At 48.6% G+C, this 15,577-nt stretch overlaps 1 protein-coding gene across 1 annotated transcript in view; it reads right to left on the bottom strand.

Annotated features, from left to right (window-relative positions):
- Positions 1-494: 494 nt before the first annotated feature.
- The window catches only part of Col6a3 (collagen type VI alpha 3 chain), a 78,630-nt gene continuing 63,547 nt past the window's right edge, over positions 495-15,577 (bottom strand). The window contains exons 37-44 of the mRNA XM_027951696.3: positions 15,429-15,525; positions 14,189-14,887; positions 12,897-12,996; positions 10,131-10,486; positions 9,044-9,307; positions 8,099-8,203; positions 1,939-2,103; positions 495-1,190 (exon numbers count right to left, since the gene is read on the bottom strand). Coding sequence (XP_027807497.2) covers positions 1,150-1,190; positions 1,939-2,103; positions 8,099-8,203; positions 9,044-9,307; positions 10,131-10,486; positions 12,897-12,996; positions 14,189-14,887; positions 15,429-15,525 — 1,827 coding nt within the window. The 3' untranslated portion in view covers positions 495-1,149. The remainder of the gene's footprint in view (positions 1,191-1,938; positions 2,104-8,098; positions 8,204-9,043; positions 9,308-10,130; positions 10,487-12,896; positions 12,997-14,188; positions 14,888-15,428; positions 15,526-15,577) is intronic.

Genomic DNA, 15,577 nt, shown 5'->3' with positions numbered 1-15,577 from the left:
TTCTGCTCCCCCAGGTCCTGGAGTCCACCTGCAGCACCATCGGGCTGCAGGCATTTTGCTGGACACATTCCCTTTTCTCAGGTGCTGCGAGTGTGTGTGTGTGTGTGTTGTGGGTTATTTCTGAAGGTAGGAGGAAAAGATTCCAAGGGAAACCTCCTGTCTCTCAGCCATTGAGGCAGGAGCAAGCCAAGCCCAGGGAAGAGTCACTGTAGATGTGGACGGGTAGGAGGCTGAGGCTCTGGTCAACTCAAAGTTGGAGGACAGAGAGCAGGGCAGCCTGCGCTCCTGAAATGAGAAGGCTCCAGGGCTCCTGGCTGTGCACCTGTGGCTGGATCCACCTGTGCCAGCCGCCCACCTGGTACAGCACCCAGCACAGCCTGGAACCAAAGGGTGGTGCCCGGGACCAGAGGCCAGGCAGGGGCCACACCTTATGACCCTGGGGTGAGTCTGACAATCCTTGCTCTGGACACAAGACAGCCAAGGGCCAAAGCACAACCCTTTCAATATACTTTATTAAAAAGTTTCTTTGTATAAATTTCCTAAACATTTTAAAATTATAATTAAACCCCACCCCTCACTCAAAATAAAAACAGCAACATTAGAGGAATGCCAAAAATATTCCCTATCATGGCTTGCTTTGAATTCTTTAATTAAGGCTTTGGTCCCAACAGTGCACACAGGTCAGGGGATTCTGCTTTCTTCTAACTAGAGCACTTGTTAGAGGGTTGAGAAGAAGAAATCAGCTCAAAGCCTAATCCAGGAAATTGGGGATGAAAAGGTTGGCTCTTGTCTCTGCATCTAACTAAGGAGGAAATGAACCAAGCGTAAGCAGGTGGAGAAGCTGTGGCGTGGGGTGTGACGCTCTAGGCCACTGGAGCCCCGGGGGGGCTGCACCAGGAATGTTCACACGTGGCCCACGGTGGAGAGCTGTCACAAGTTCCCAGTGCAGACGTCACGGCAGGAGACGAGGAGCGAGGGGTCCACAGACTCGTTTAGCACCATATTGACAGACAGGTCGCAAGGCAGAAGTTTCCTCCCGATTCGAGTGTCACTCGAAGCATGAAATAGCACAGTGCCGGGCTCCCCAGAGCTTCTGCAGAGACAGCTGGAAAGGCCACTCCATCTCAGAGGTATGCGTCGCGCCAGCGCTTAGGTGCCAACCACGTCGATGACTCCAGGTTTGGTGAGCACTGAGCGTGGGGGAGAGAAGAGGATGGGGAAGCACATCACTGACCAAGAAGGACGTGCACTCACCAGGACATGACCCCACAAACTCTGCTGTTCACCCCTTCACGCTGCCTGTTCAGGAACGTCCCTGGTACCCCGTGACCTGCTGGGCTGCAGCCTGGGGCTGTCTGTGCCCTCAGAGTCCACACTCCCTCCCCAAGTCATCTACCTGGATTTCATGCCCATTGTGCACTGACCCCAGGCCTCTGCCCGGCTGCTTAATTCAAATACCAAGTACGTTGCCCAAGGGGATGGACATATATTGGATGGGCCCAGAGGCAGCATTGTTATTTGCAGAAAGTGAGATTACTTAAAGATAAGACATGGGGGGATTTATCTTTGGTGTTATTTCTAATTGATCATGATATTATTTTTCTCATAAACATGTTTGGTGCAATATGTTGAGTAACGGGGACTTGGTAACATTTCTGAAGAGTGGTAAGTAGTTGGCCATGTGTCTCTCCACTGGCAAAAAACAACAACAAAAAAAAAACAAGTATGTTTCTAGAAAAAAAAATGTAATTTGAAAAATTAAATTCACAGAGGTTTGTTTGTAAAATTTTAAATTGTGCTTATTCTGTATCCTTATCTGAAGATACAGTTTATCTTTTTTCATTTGTATCACAATCACTGTAATTCAAATATTCCTCGAGGGGCAGTTATCGACCTGGCTCTCTTATTTGCGGCAGCCAATCACAGAGAATCACTTACCATGACCGCAAACTTTTTCACATTGTTCCTGTGATTCAAAGTTGTTCTCGTTCCCGCCACAGCCTCCGAACCAGAACCTGGCGCAGTTCTTGGTGCCTGGGTCGTAGTACCACTTGAGGTTGAAGTCCCTGCAGGTGCCTATCTCCATGGGCAGCTTACATATATCTGCAGTGACAGGAGAGAAGGGCCTCCATCAGGCTCCGGTGACCCCCACGGCCAGGCTGCAGTCTAACCAGAACACTGGGCCAGGAAAACAGGTCAGTTTCCACGAGGAAAAGCCCCTTCCCCTGACTGAGCCTGTGTCCCCGCTGACATGGGGACAGAATAATCACTCAGCTTTGCAAGGAATGAACAAAGCCTCCCCATGGTTCACGGACGACACTGGAATCCCAAATGCTAGCTCTCCTCCTCGGAAACTGGAAACAAGATGAACGGCTGATCCTCTTCCCACTCACGAGACCGCTGACTCCCTGATTCCTTCTATGCTAATTCCTCAGAGAAGAAACTGATTTAAACCATGTGGAGCTTCCCATTCCTTGGGAAAACGGCATCTAAATAACAGCTCAAAAATAAAGCTGCTCACTTCACTGCGAGCCAAGTAGACTGGAAATCAAAGGCAAAGTGGGAATGAAGAACCTGTAAGAACGTGCGTGTGCTCACACACGTGTGCAGCTGAGCTTTTTCGAGACCTGCCAAATCAAACAAGTTCAAAGAACTACCACTGAGCAGAATTCACCACCGTGAAGACGCCACCGAGGAGCATTCTTCCTCCTGCTGAGGAAGTCAAGCAGGCCACGGTCCCTCCCGGCCTGCAGAGGAGAGCTGGCAGCTCAGGCACACTCTGTTGTCTGTTTACAGAGTTCTCAGGCAAACTCCAGAAGAGATACACGGATGTCAACTGTTATCTGAAAGTTTGAAAAATGTAAACCTCCTTTGGACAAAACTCCCTGGGGTGGATGAGGCTGCGTGTTTGTGTGAGTAGCTCATGAGCCTAAATCTCCCAGCTCTGCCCAGAACAGCGGCCATCCCACTGTCCTTGATCCCTAGCGAGGCACAGCTGTGGGGTGGGGGCAGTGTGGGCATCTGCAGTTGTGACCAGCACAAGAGGGAAAAGAACCCAAAGTCTCGGGGTTGCCATGAGATCTTGGGTCAGCTGTGATGCAGCAGACTCTAAGCTGCACAGGACGAACGAGGCTCAGAATTGTCTCCAATGACCCTGGCTGCTGAGGGGAGGCTGTCCCGCAAGACTGAGGGCTGCCAGCTCTTCATCCACACCTCCCAGATGCACACCCTTTCAGAGGTGGAGAGAGCCAGGGGCCACACCGAGAGCTTTCCAAGGCCCAAAGACGCAGAATAAAATGGCGACAATTTACAACAACCACCTTCTTCCTCTCGAATGTGCCAGGGGCCTCGAGGGTGCTGTGCAGGGAACTGAGCAAGGCAAGACTGCGGATCACTGGACAAGCTCTCCGCTCACCGCGGGCGCCCCGCAGGCCTGAGAGCCAGGCCAGCTGTCTGCCGGGCCTTTCTCCTCTCCTCCTGGAGGATGCCCCAAATGGCGCACATTTATTCACAATTTAAAAAAGAAAGAAAGAAAACCAAATACCCTCGGGGAGCATCTGGCCTGAGCATTGCAACTGATGGTCACACTCCGAAGCAGAGACGGACAGACCATCTTGAAGACAGCAGCTTCTCTTCAACCAAGTAGAGCAAATATTTATAGCTGTTTATCTGAACTTGTGAGGTTCAGTTCTTTAAATTATTATTAAAAGTCAGATTTTCCCCCACCACTTCATCTTGTGCTAAACAATGATCTATATCCACAGTGGAACTTGGCTAACCAAATACTGTGTTTCATCAGGACTAAGAAATCTTAATTTTAAGATGCAATGCTATTTTATGTTCCCAGAATACTACCAGCCAGGCAGGATATGTGGTCAGTTGTAAGTCACATTTCAGTTTCAGAAGTGTTACAATGAGGGGAAACGTGCACCTTACAGTCAATAAAATAAGTAAAAGATGGGTGACCACAAAAATAAGAGCTCCTCCAGAGCTGTATGATTGGCCCGGTGACGTCTGCTCGGACAAAACGTGACCAGTTCACAGACTGCCAATGTCTAGAACAAGTAACACAGAATGTTAATTATTTTGGTGAGTTTCTGCGTTGGACTCTTCCTTAACTCATATGGGTAAGCCAATAGTTTAGGACTCTTTTTGTAATATTGCATAATGTAAACTTCCTGGCTTTGATTTTGTTTGGGCACCTCAGAGAGGTGCCTTTGGTAACATCTAAACTTCTATACAAAGCCTCCTTAGCCAAAATTAGATGAGGGAGGGGAGAGGTGGCAACAAACCCTAAAACCAAAATTGACAGCACATGGTACTGTCAGCTGTCCTGGTGACAAAGCCTGAGGCTCGGTGCTCGGTGCCTGGTATGAACTCTCGATGCTCTTAGGCTGTGACGCGAGTGAGAGATCTTCCCATCACCTCTAGCTAATGGCCATATCTGCAGGCAACACATGGACCCCAGGAAAGGGCTGGGGTGTGACGTTTTAGATGCTGAAGAAAGCAAAAGGTAGAAAGGGAATTTTTTGTGTTGGACGGAGGAAGAGGGTTAATTTTACTTTGTTTAAAATTAGAAAATACAAGTTTTGCTGGGCACAGTGGCACACACCTATAATCCCAGCGACTTGGAAGGCTGAGGCAAGAGGATTGCAAATTGGAGGTCAGTCTGAACAACTTAGTAAGAACCTGTCTCAAAATAAAAAATACAAAGGGCGGGGATGTGGCTCAGCCGTGGGAGACCCTAGATTCAATCCCTAGTACTGCAAAGAAAACGTTAACCATTTCAAACAGAATCATGTAGTACTGCGAAACCTAGGATCCTGAATGGCAGGTAATGGGGCTGTTGTCCCCCTAGTGGAACCAACCCTTGTCGCCAGTCAGGGTCTTACACTCAGGGTCTTGCAGGCAGCCATTTCCCTCTAGACCAAGGGCCAGGCCTTATGTGGGAGACAAAGAATCCCGTAGCCACTCTGTCCAACATATGTGCCTGTGTCTGTCAAATTCTCCATAAACAGGCATCTCTTGGGTTGGGGGTGTAGCTCAATGTAAAGCTTGTGTTTAGCTTGAACTCAACCCCTAGCATCAAAGCAAAAACAAAATTCTCTTAAAATGTGGCTTTTGAAACAGGAAAACGTTAATATACGCAATGGAAAGCTCAAATATTACTGTTGGTCATCTCCTTCCCCTGAATTAGATGCCTAGGGCCAGGGCCTTTCATTTCATTGTGTCCTTGCCCACCAATTTCTAAATGGACTCAAACATGGGTCCAAAATGGTAAACTCGGGCAAAAATGCAGGTTGTCAGGATGGAATCTTTTATTCATGGAAGTAAAGAATTGCTAACATTTCACACGGAGAAAGAGACACACCTTTGTGAATCTAAACTGAGTTTGTAATAAGTTAATGGTCCATAAGATAAAATAAATTAAAATGCATGCATGTCCATTTGGGAAAGCTGGTTTTAAAGCTTAATTTTGCCTGAGATGTTTAGAAAATACATCTTGGCTGCAGAGATCAATGGTGCAGGGCCTTGCTCTTAAGAAAGGCAGGGAGCTTGCACCTCCATGCTATCTGAGTGGGAAATTCACACGAAGGCACGTGCACAACACACGTGACATGGTCAGAGAACACGCGCTTGAGTGACAGGACCCACCAGTGTCAAGGGTTCAGTGTGTCAGACGCCCTGCAGCCTGAGGGAAGCCCAGGCTGCCATCTCAACACCTCTTCTCTCTCTATCATGTGGGGAGGAGGTGCCTGCGTTGGGAGTCTGGCTGGAAGACAGTCTCCTAGTTCTGAAACTTGCAACTCTACCAGAAAAAACAAAAACGGCCCCACCAGATTTGTGTTTCAAGATTATGTTGTGTATGTTAGCTCAGCGCTGTTTATCCATGCTGATCCTTCTGGACCACACATACGAGAACCAGAAACTTCCACAGGCTTGCCGACTTGTGGTTACTCCAAGTCATGTTCTCTCAATGAAGCAAAAGTTTGCGAGACATTTTACAACCTCCACTACCAGGGACGGAGTCAGCCCTAGGCTTGGGGTGGGGGCTTGAGACTTCAGCGCCTCGGAGAGTGCACTGGATCTGCCCTGTTCATGTTTTGGAGGAATCTGGTGTATTCCTTGCAACTTCCCTTTGAGGTCAATCCTCTTGTCTGGGAAGCCTTTGTGGGGCTCAGAAACTGGAGCTGCAGGACAGGGGCAGTGGCTCCTTGACAGTCCTTTGATGCAGGACTCAGGAAGCTGCTTATGAACAGAAATCAAAACTTGAGTCTTCTCCCAGCCCTACCGACATCACATGTGCCTAGCTCCAGCTTCTTAGCTTGAGTTGAAAACCACAGCATTAAAATCTTTTGTCCAGTCTTTTTATACAATCTCTAAGAAGCTAAAACTTTATTACCCCATCTACTAGAACACCTGGCTTATTTCCATAAGTTTATAGTGAGGAGAGAATGTCCTAGTTTTCTACCAGCCTTTCCTTTTAAAAGGTGAAAGAAGTTTAAAAGACACGTGGCCATTCTGACGGACCGATTGCTCAACTTGTCTCCAAAGGCAAACTATAATTCAACAGTATTCAGTTCTGAAAGTAGGTCACTTATCAGCCCTTATTAAACTCCAGTGTGTAACAGCCACAATTCCCGCGTGACTCAGTGACCCTCCTAGTAACTCTGTGCTTGGCATCTCTACAGACGGTCCTGTATGCGGGGATTGTGAACATGCTGGTGTGTGTGGACACGGGGAAGGTCTGTCACTGGAAGAAAGCACTCTGACAGGAGGCCTCCACTGCCCAGCGGCCCCAAAGAGGCAGGTGTGGAGGAGTTACAAAATGCTCAGAACCATCTAATTTGATTTAAATAGATGAAATGGGATGCATCCCCTACAGAAGCATGAGGTAGAGAAATGAGCATCATTTCAGAGACTTACAGTGGAAAGAGTAAAATGAGGAATATACAAGACAGATCCAAGAACCACACAAGATAGTTCAGAATAATAAAGTGCTGTTGCTTCTCTCAATGCATATTAAATCTATGCCACCTGCTGACTTCTCACACAGCCTCAGCTGCTCCTAAATCTAGCACAGCATGAAACCAGCCACAAACACCCTCCCCTCCATCAGAATTCATTACAGAAGTACCCATTGTAACCCGAGATGGTCCTCCTCCTGAATGGGGTGATACAGCAAAAGTGATTGAATTGTTCTCGTATGTTCCCATATGTAGCAGAAACTTATGCTTTGGGGTCTGTAAAACAATATCACACCTAAAATCCCATGGAAGACCACGGGGTAGGTCTGCCGGGCCAGCAGGCCCCCAATGACATGGTCAGTGACTGTAAGGTTCTGCCTCAAAACCAGGGACTGGTCATGGGCCAAGGTGACAGCAAGCTCATAAAAATAAGAACTAGGGGGCTCAGGCTTCTCCCAGTGGAGTTTGGCACTGTTTTTATGTTAGTACCAAATCTTTTGCTGCATACACTTAGGCAAAACAGTGACCTCTTTAGTGATCATCTCTCAATGACGAACAAGGCCAGCAACAGCTGTGTGTACCCAAATCATGGCTGCCCAGTCGCCGATAAATGTTAGCTGAGCGGCACACCTGGGCTCAGGCACCCGAGAGAGCAGGACACGAGAGCAAGCCCAGGCTGTGTGCTCAGGACCTGGGACCACAGCACCCCAGGGGTCACATTCAAACCCAGGCATCTCACGGCTCCAATCTGGACCATCCTGTTTTCTCCCAAGCAGTTTCATTTATGGGAGTGAATCATGGAGGGGACAAAGCCCTCTCTTCACACCACCATAGACCACCATCAACTTGAGTCTCCAACGAGGCACAGAGGATTCGGCCTGGAGCCTTAGAAGCAACTCCCACCCAATTTCCTCTGCAAATCTGGTGGCAGGCAAGGTACAGCTTCATTTACAGCTGGGAACATGCAGACTGACACCATCTGGGCCTCTCAGAGCCAACTTGGAACTTTCCCCATAGAGGTCATGGGAACTAGACCCAGGGAGAGGAGCTAGAATCAAGACTTTGAAAACTTTAAAATTCTTGGAAGAATTCCCCAAGTGCCCCCAGAGCACCTCATTTTTGTAGCTTACCTGTCTCAGTAAGAGCCAAGGGTTCTGTGTTCACCATTAGATTGATGGTTGCACTAGAAGCTGACCTTGCTGATTGTGGAGGTGGAAGTGGAGGCTGAGTTTTCTCTGTAAAAGAAAAATGCATGCAAACCTAGGCAAACCAGAAACCAGCCACCGAGAACTCCGCAGCAATCCAGGCACAGCAGCCTTCAGGGTGGAGGAAACCCTCTCATCTCCCACAAACCTCTTCCACGGCATCCAAGAAAACCGAAGGCCAGGGTTGGGCAGGTCTCTGATTCCTGGGGATGCTGAGCCTGACCAGTGGTTGCCAAGGGGAATCACCCCCCTCCCCCTGTGATCCCCCCTCCCCCTGTGATCCCCCCTCCCCCTGTGATCCCCCAATCTGAGTCACACTGGCCTGAAAAGAAGAGGGGCCTGGCCTGCTCCCACCTCCCTGGAGCAGTAGAGGTCAAGAGGAAGGAACTCAGAAAGACAGAGAGAAGGGCCCCTGGGTTACGGCTGGGAAGGCAGTCTTCAGTGATGGGGAGGAGCTGGCAGAGCATGAGACTGGTGGGCCAGGGAGGCAGAGGCTGCTGGCCTCGCTGCCCTGGGAGCGAGTCCTCATAGTCTCTCCATTGCTCCCTAAGAAGGTAGTGACTCGCGGCTACTTTCCAGGGCCAGGTGGGGCAGCAGAGACCCCCACCTTAGCAGGCTGCTCTCAGGCACAGAGAACCTGGTTTCCTCCATGCAGCAGCCAGAACCCAAGAGCCAGAGCACATTCACATGGAACCCCCTTTTATTCTGTTGCTCTATAAACTTAGGGTGTAACCAAAGCACCCTGGATTCTTATTTTGCCATTTAAACGTTGCTGGTACTTCAGGATAGATGCCATCACAATTGCTCCCTTCTGTCCCACTGGGTATCCCGGGTACAAAGCAGGTGGCCTGTGAGGCCACCTGTACTCACTTGTACTGAAGCTTCCTTGGTAGATGGCTTTGACCTGTGACCGCAGGTAGCAGACCACCACCACATGGTAGGTCTGCCCGGCCAGCAGGCCCCCAATGACGCGGTTGGTGACTGTGAGGTTCTGCCTCAGAACCAGGGACCGGTCGTGGGCCAAGGTGACAGCAAGGTCATAAAAATAAGAACTAGGAGGCTCAGGCTTCTCCCAGTGGAGTCTGGCACTGTTCTCGGTGATCTCAGATACCTGGACTTCTCGGGACACCTTAGCTGAAAGACAGACCAGAGCAGAGCATGGAGGTAAAGAATCGGGCCCGTGTGACTGTGCCACCCAGGCGAGGAGGACACCTGAAAGCCATGAGTCAGCACAATCGATCTGGAAGTTGAACTAATTTCTCCTTCAAGCTCCTGAGAAATACTGTCACACTCAGCATGCGTGAAACATGAAGTTCACTAACTAAGAATAATTAAAAGTCTCATTACTCACCAGCAAGGTGCATAACCTCCTTTTGAAAATCTCCATTGTTAAGGGGATACTTTGAAAATGCAAGATCTGGAGAGCTATAGGAAGACGCTCAGGACAAAATGAGCCTTGCCATTTAAAATCTAAGTCATGAAACTTTAGGGCATAGCATAAAATTCTGTTAAAGGGATCTCTGCTTCCATTCTGCTCATGAACTGAAAGCAATTCCCACCTTTCCTGAGCACATACATTCTGCCTCATGTTCCTCTACAGGGGTGACTTTCTTAGCATCTTTTAGCATCGACTTTGAGGAAGATAACCCACGCACGCTGGGCGCCTCGAACCCAGCTACCTCTCATACCTGTCAGAGTCGGACACGCATCTTTACTATGTTTAGAAGGAGCTTGCAGGTTCGTCTTTGGGCAAGGATGATCACCCAGATCCTAATCAATACCTAATATTGCCACAATGCACAGCCTGAGACCCTATTCTGTGACCATATGCCTCACAGCAGGGACAAAGATCACCAAGGGGATCACTAACCACATTCCGACTGCAAATCGGCCTCCAAGGGCACCCTCAGAGGGGCCTGGGAGGGTGTAGCAAGGCAGCCCCAGCTGGGCTTCTTACCCACGGGCTTGGCAGCAACGGGCTTGGTGGCAGCTGGCTTGGCCTGGGACCTAGGAGCCTCGGGCTTGGTGGCTGCTGGCTTTGCAGCAGGGGCAGGGGGTCTCACAGCTGCAGATTTCACCGCTGCCGCTGGCTTAGCCACCACTGCAGGTCGGGCCGTGGCCGGCTTGGTGGCCACAGGCTTGGCAGCCGCGGGCTTGGCAGGGACAGGTCGTGCAGCAGCTGGCTTGGCAGGCGGCAAGTTCACAATGGTGGCTGGTTTTGTTGTGGTGGTCACCGGCTTTGTTGTGGTCACTGGCTTCGTTGTGGTCACTGGTTTGGATGTTGGACTTGAAGTAACATTATTTGGAATGTTTCTGTTAAAACAGATTAAAGGTTACTTCCACCTGTAACTTTGCATGTTATCTAAGTAGTCGAAGACATCGACCCAAGGATCTATGGGAAATGTGCTGTTTTAGCAAAAATGCTTGCCCTATAGTTTTTTAGAGATTAGGCATAGTATTGCACATGTTCAGAGTTTCTTAATTTTAGAATTTGGGACACTAAAAAAAGATATTGAATGGCATCTAAAAATAGAATCCTTAAAAATAAAGCTTACATGGTACTATAAGAACATCTGACATCTTATTTTCAATTCATTTTTAAAAGACAGAAATAAGATATAAGAGAATAAATATTAACAGTGTTCTAATTATAACACTTAACAAACTGAAACATACATTAAAATTAAATAAAATTAGTAATTAGCTATTTTCACTGTAAAAAGGTGTCCATTCATCAAAATGCCACGTTGAACTAGAAAGTTATGAGGTCAGCATATAACGCTTTGCTCCTATGGCTCATTGTTGGCTGAAAATGTGTGTATCTTTTGTTTGTATCAATTTTTGTGTATGTGTACAAAAACTTGCAACAGTGGGCTGGGGTCCTGGCTCAGCGGTAGAGCACTCGCCTAGCACGTGCGAGGCCCTGGGTTTGATCCTTGGCACCACATAAAAATAAATAAATAAAATAAAGTTATTGTGTCCAACTACAACTAAAAAATAAATTTTAAAAAATCTACAACAGCATCAAACAATGCAACAGCACAGATCCATGCTTCATTCTTGCTTTTAGATGAAAATTCAACTACTTTACAGCTGTATCATGCTACAAATCATATGCAGGATATTTTCAAGCTGATATCATAAAAGTACAAATACTGTTACTTTGTTCATTCAGTTTTCCTAAAGATGAGTCAGTTGAGCCAACTTTAGAGGTTATTTCAGAAAAAAAATGGGGTCCATGAAAAGCTGAAGAGTAGATAGAGCCTGTGAACCTGGATCCGGCTGGGCCGGCATCCCAGTGCCTGGGGAGGGTCGTAGCTGCCTTGGTCATGACTTTCAGCTTACTAGGCAGGGATTTGGCACCACTCCCTCTGACGATGGGGGCAGGAGCTGAAGGACTTACAGGGTGACAGAGAGAAGGGTCTGCAACAGAAAGAGGTGGCTCTCCCGCACCCCCAGGTCAGCTGGGGAACTGACATTCGTTTTCCAAGGATGGTTTCACTTCTCATCTGGTGCAAAGAACCTCCACCCCCACTTAAGTGTGACATACTGTGGCAGTCCCTTAAGGAGCACAAATAGCTGACACCCACATGAGCTCAGCTCCTGCAACCATGTCCCCCTCCACCCCACCTAGTCCTCTCATGTGGCCACGTTCTCCTCCTCTCTGTTCCTAGAGTTGGCACCAGAAATGGAGCAGGGCATGGGCCATGGAGCAGGTCCACGAGCCGCAGCACCGCGGTACCGTGGTCCTCCAGTCTCCCAGCTCTCGTTCCTCTTCCTGGAAGGCATACATGTTGCCTCCCAGGGCTGCCACCTCCATACGCTACCGCAGCATTAGTGATTGCAAGATTATTACGATTATTAATGCTTTGCTTAATACTTTTTTGTATTCAGTTCTTACGACATCCTATCACACAGGGCTGGGATTGTGGCTCAGTGGTACAGTGCTTGCCTAGTATGCATGAAGCACTGGGTTCAATTCTCAGCACCACATAGAAATAAAAACAAAGTAAATGTCTATCAACAACTAAAACATATTTTAAAAAAAAAGAAAAGAAATCCTATCACACCAGGTACAACAGACTGTTTAGACATACGGCCTCGAACATCTACCTTCTCTGTGTCCATATTCTGAATAACGTGACACGCCAGGTCCCCTCTTGGCCTAGTTTTCCACCTTTAAATCTAGGCCAGTTTTTGGACATGGGTTTTGGCTAACAGATGGGGTAGAAGTCAGCAGTGTACCAGGTCTCTTAGGTTTCAAGACTCTTGGCACACTGCCACCGACTTTCCATGGTACTGGCCTGGTCACCTTATGAACAAACAGGCTAGCCTGCTGGAGGATGAGAGACCCATGGAACAGAGGTGAACCAGCCCAGTGGAGACCATTCTGGACCTGCCAGTCCATATCTACAAATGGCTGACCACAGCACACTCAAGAGCCCAGCAGAGACCAGAAGAACCACCCAGCTGAGCCCAGCCAGAATTCTCAATGAATTAAATAATCACTGCTGTAAGCCATTCCACTGAGTTTGGGGTAGTTTGTTATGCAGCAAAAGCTAACCAATATAACAAATTCTTTAAGAACATCCTACATTACCTTTGAGACGTCATACTATCTGAATGTCAATGTCCTCCTCCATAAAGTTAGAGGATGGTTGGAGGACCTCTGCATTCCACCTATAGCACCACAATTTTTTCAAAAATAATTATAATCACTTACACTTGTTTGTGACCAAACTTCATAGCAGTTGCTGGTTGGTCCCCTTGGAACCAATCACACTGTTTCCTAATATCTGGGGACAAGTAAAAAGCATTTTCACCTAGAGAAAAACAAGAAAAAATATTTGAACTGCACATGAGTCACATGGAAATTAAAATCAGTCTGATATGACTAGAGATAATGCTTAGTCGGCCATAAATATTTATCAAATTAATTGGTTCTTCCAGACAAGCTAAGCCCAGTGATGTTAACCATTAAGGGTGATGGTACTAGATTCATACCACAGCTCAGGCCAGTATGTTCTATTTGGTAATTGAGTGATTGGGTTAAAGATGGTATTCACTCAATGTGAGGAAGAAGACAGGAATAGAAGAAAACTCATGAGGAGAGCTTAGCAAGTTCCAAACTCCAAACATCAAATTATAGTCCAATTACAGTTAATATTTTCTCAGAGCTTTGCTCGATAACACTTTTGTTTTTAACCTTCTGAAGACAGGAACAGCAATCCCTGGGTGGACGTGTGGCTTTCCTTTGCTTCACGTTTCCCTGGTGTGTTCTGGGGAAAGGCCTTTACAGACTTTCCCTTGGACCATAAATATTCAGCGGGGCCCTGTGTGTTCAGACTTTGCAGATCCCCCATTGGGGTGATACACAGCCTCTGCTTGTTTGACTATGCATTGTACCAGACCCACCAAAAAAATGACCAGTGGTCCAGATAACAGATGGCCCAAGTTTGGCATCCAGGTTCACCAAGCACAGGCCTTGAGAGAGGGAGTACCCACAGTGAGCTGGGGCAGACAGGGTGAGTTTTGATGCATTTGATAAGAAGGTGGGGGAATATTCTAGGGAGGAAGATCCCCAGTGGCAAAGATGCAGGGGAAGCAAGCGTGGGCTTGGTGGCTAATCCCAGATCAATGCCCCCCACAGGATACACTTCTTTAAGGCATCAGCTTATTGGGGCATGCATAGTGAATGTCTGCTTGACCCCCTTGCCCACCCAGCAAACCTCTGGAACACCAATAGCATCTTACGGCAAGGAGGTCCCCATCAAATTTGGGATTAAAAATGAGTAAATGAGGACCAGGACTGTTGTCTGTGTGTCCCCTGCTGACGCTGGCTCCTAAGAGCATTTCTAGCATATGACAGGCATCACATCTACTTGTTGAGCAAAGGGTCACGTGCATGTCAGCACACTGGTATCTCTCCTGTGGCTACCTGCCTGCCCCAGTGGCCTGGACTGTGGGGCTAGCACAGAGCGTGGCCAGACAAGTGCTAGGCTCTGCAGGACTTACTGCTGACAAAGGACGGCAGCAGCCTCCCAAAGCGCATCAAAGGCTCCTCGTTGAGCTCAGTCGACTTGTCCACTAGTTTGAAAAAGACGTCGTTGGGCTCGCTGGCAAAGCCATACACCTCCTTGACGTTCACCTTCCTGCCAATGCCCAGGACCACAAAGAAGTAGCCCTTGCACTTGGCCTGGAGGACGGCTCTCTGGGCCTCCTCCAGCTGCTGCTGCTGCATCTTGCCCGTCAGCATCAGCACCACGATCTTCAGGTCCCGGGGGTTGGGGGCACTCTCAAAGACGTTCTCTATGGTGTACTCGATGGCACTGCCCAAGGCCTGGGTCCCCTGCAGTTGCGTCATGCCCCTGCTCAGGAAGTCCAGCAGCTTCTCCTTGGAGCCGTAGTCCGTCAGGGAGAACTCCACCCGCGCAGGCGGCACGCTGGCGTTGCTCACAGACTCGAAGGGGGCTTGCTGCACGACGGCCACCCTGGCAAAGTGCTGCGAGGCCTTGGGGTCTGGGCTCAGGTCCAGCTGCCTGACCAGGTAGCCTATGTACTTCTTCATCTCGTTGAACTGGAACAGAGTGGTGGCCTCTGAGCTGTCCAGGATGAAAGCCAGGTCAATGTCCTCATCGCTGCCTGCTGCTCTCCTGTCCCTGAAGGCTGGCCTCCAGCTGCCAAATCCGCAGGATGGGTCGATGTTGCAGATGTCTGGAAAGAAGCGTGGCAGCCCACTTATCCTGGGGCTCCCGCAGCCCCGTGGGCCCCTCGGCTGGGAGTCTGGGTACTCAGAACTGCCACCCAGGACGGAAACCTATTATCTCTCAACTTGATTGTGGCCAGATATCAGCTCTCACCCCCTAAAACTCATTAGAAGAACAAATCAGTAAAGTACTCCCTTTATCATCACCAGACCATCATTTCAAATGAAAAGGGAACATTATCCCCATTCTTAGCCACTCTTTGAAGAAATAGTTTCTGAAAGGTCACTTTAGCCAAACATTTTAATCCCAGATTTTAAGGCTGTAACTGGAATGGGGCCACCTTCTCCTTTGTCTCCCTCTAGAAGAGAGGCTCTGTGTGGGGAGGTCCACTTTAAATAAGAAGGCCCCTCATCGGCATTTACATTGGCCCCCAGGAGCCTCTTAGTTTAACTCCAGCGCTTCAGACAGCTCACAGTCTCACTAGGAGGTCCCCCGTGGCTGTGATCCTGAATCGCCGTGGATAGACTTTCCCCTGGAGAAGACCTTACCCAGGCAAACGTGGCAGGTGAGCACGTTCTTCAGGAAGTCCGTGAGGTCCCCCCTTGCAGGCAGGACGAGGGCGTGCCCCACCGCTGTGTTGTTGATCTGGTTTAAACAAAAGGAGAGATGCCTGGTATGGGAGGGTTGGTGACAGGGA

Source organism: Marmota flaviventris, chromosome 11 (genome assembly GCF_047511675.1).
Source record: "Marmota flaviventris isolate mMarFla1 chromosome 11, mMarFla1.hap1, whole genome shotgun sequence".
Taxonomy (NCBI): domain Eukaryota; kingdom Metazoa; phylum Chordata; class Mammalia; order Rodentia; family Sciuridae; genus Marmota; species Marmota flaviventris.
The sequence above is the reverse complement of the archived record's forward strand: the minus strand, read 5'-3'. Positions and strand labels throughout refer to the sequence as shown.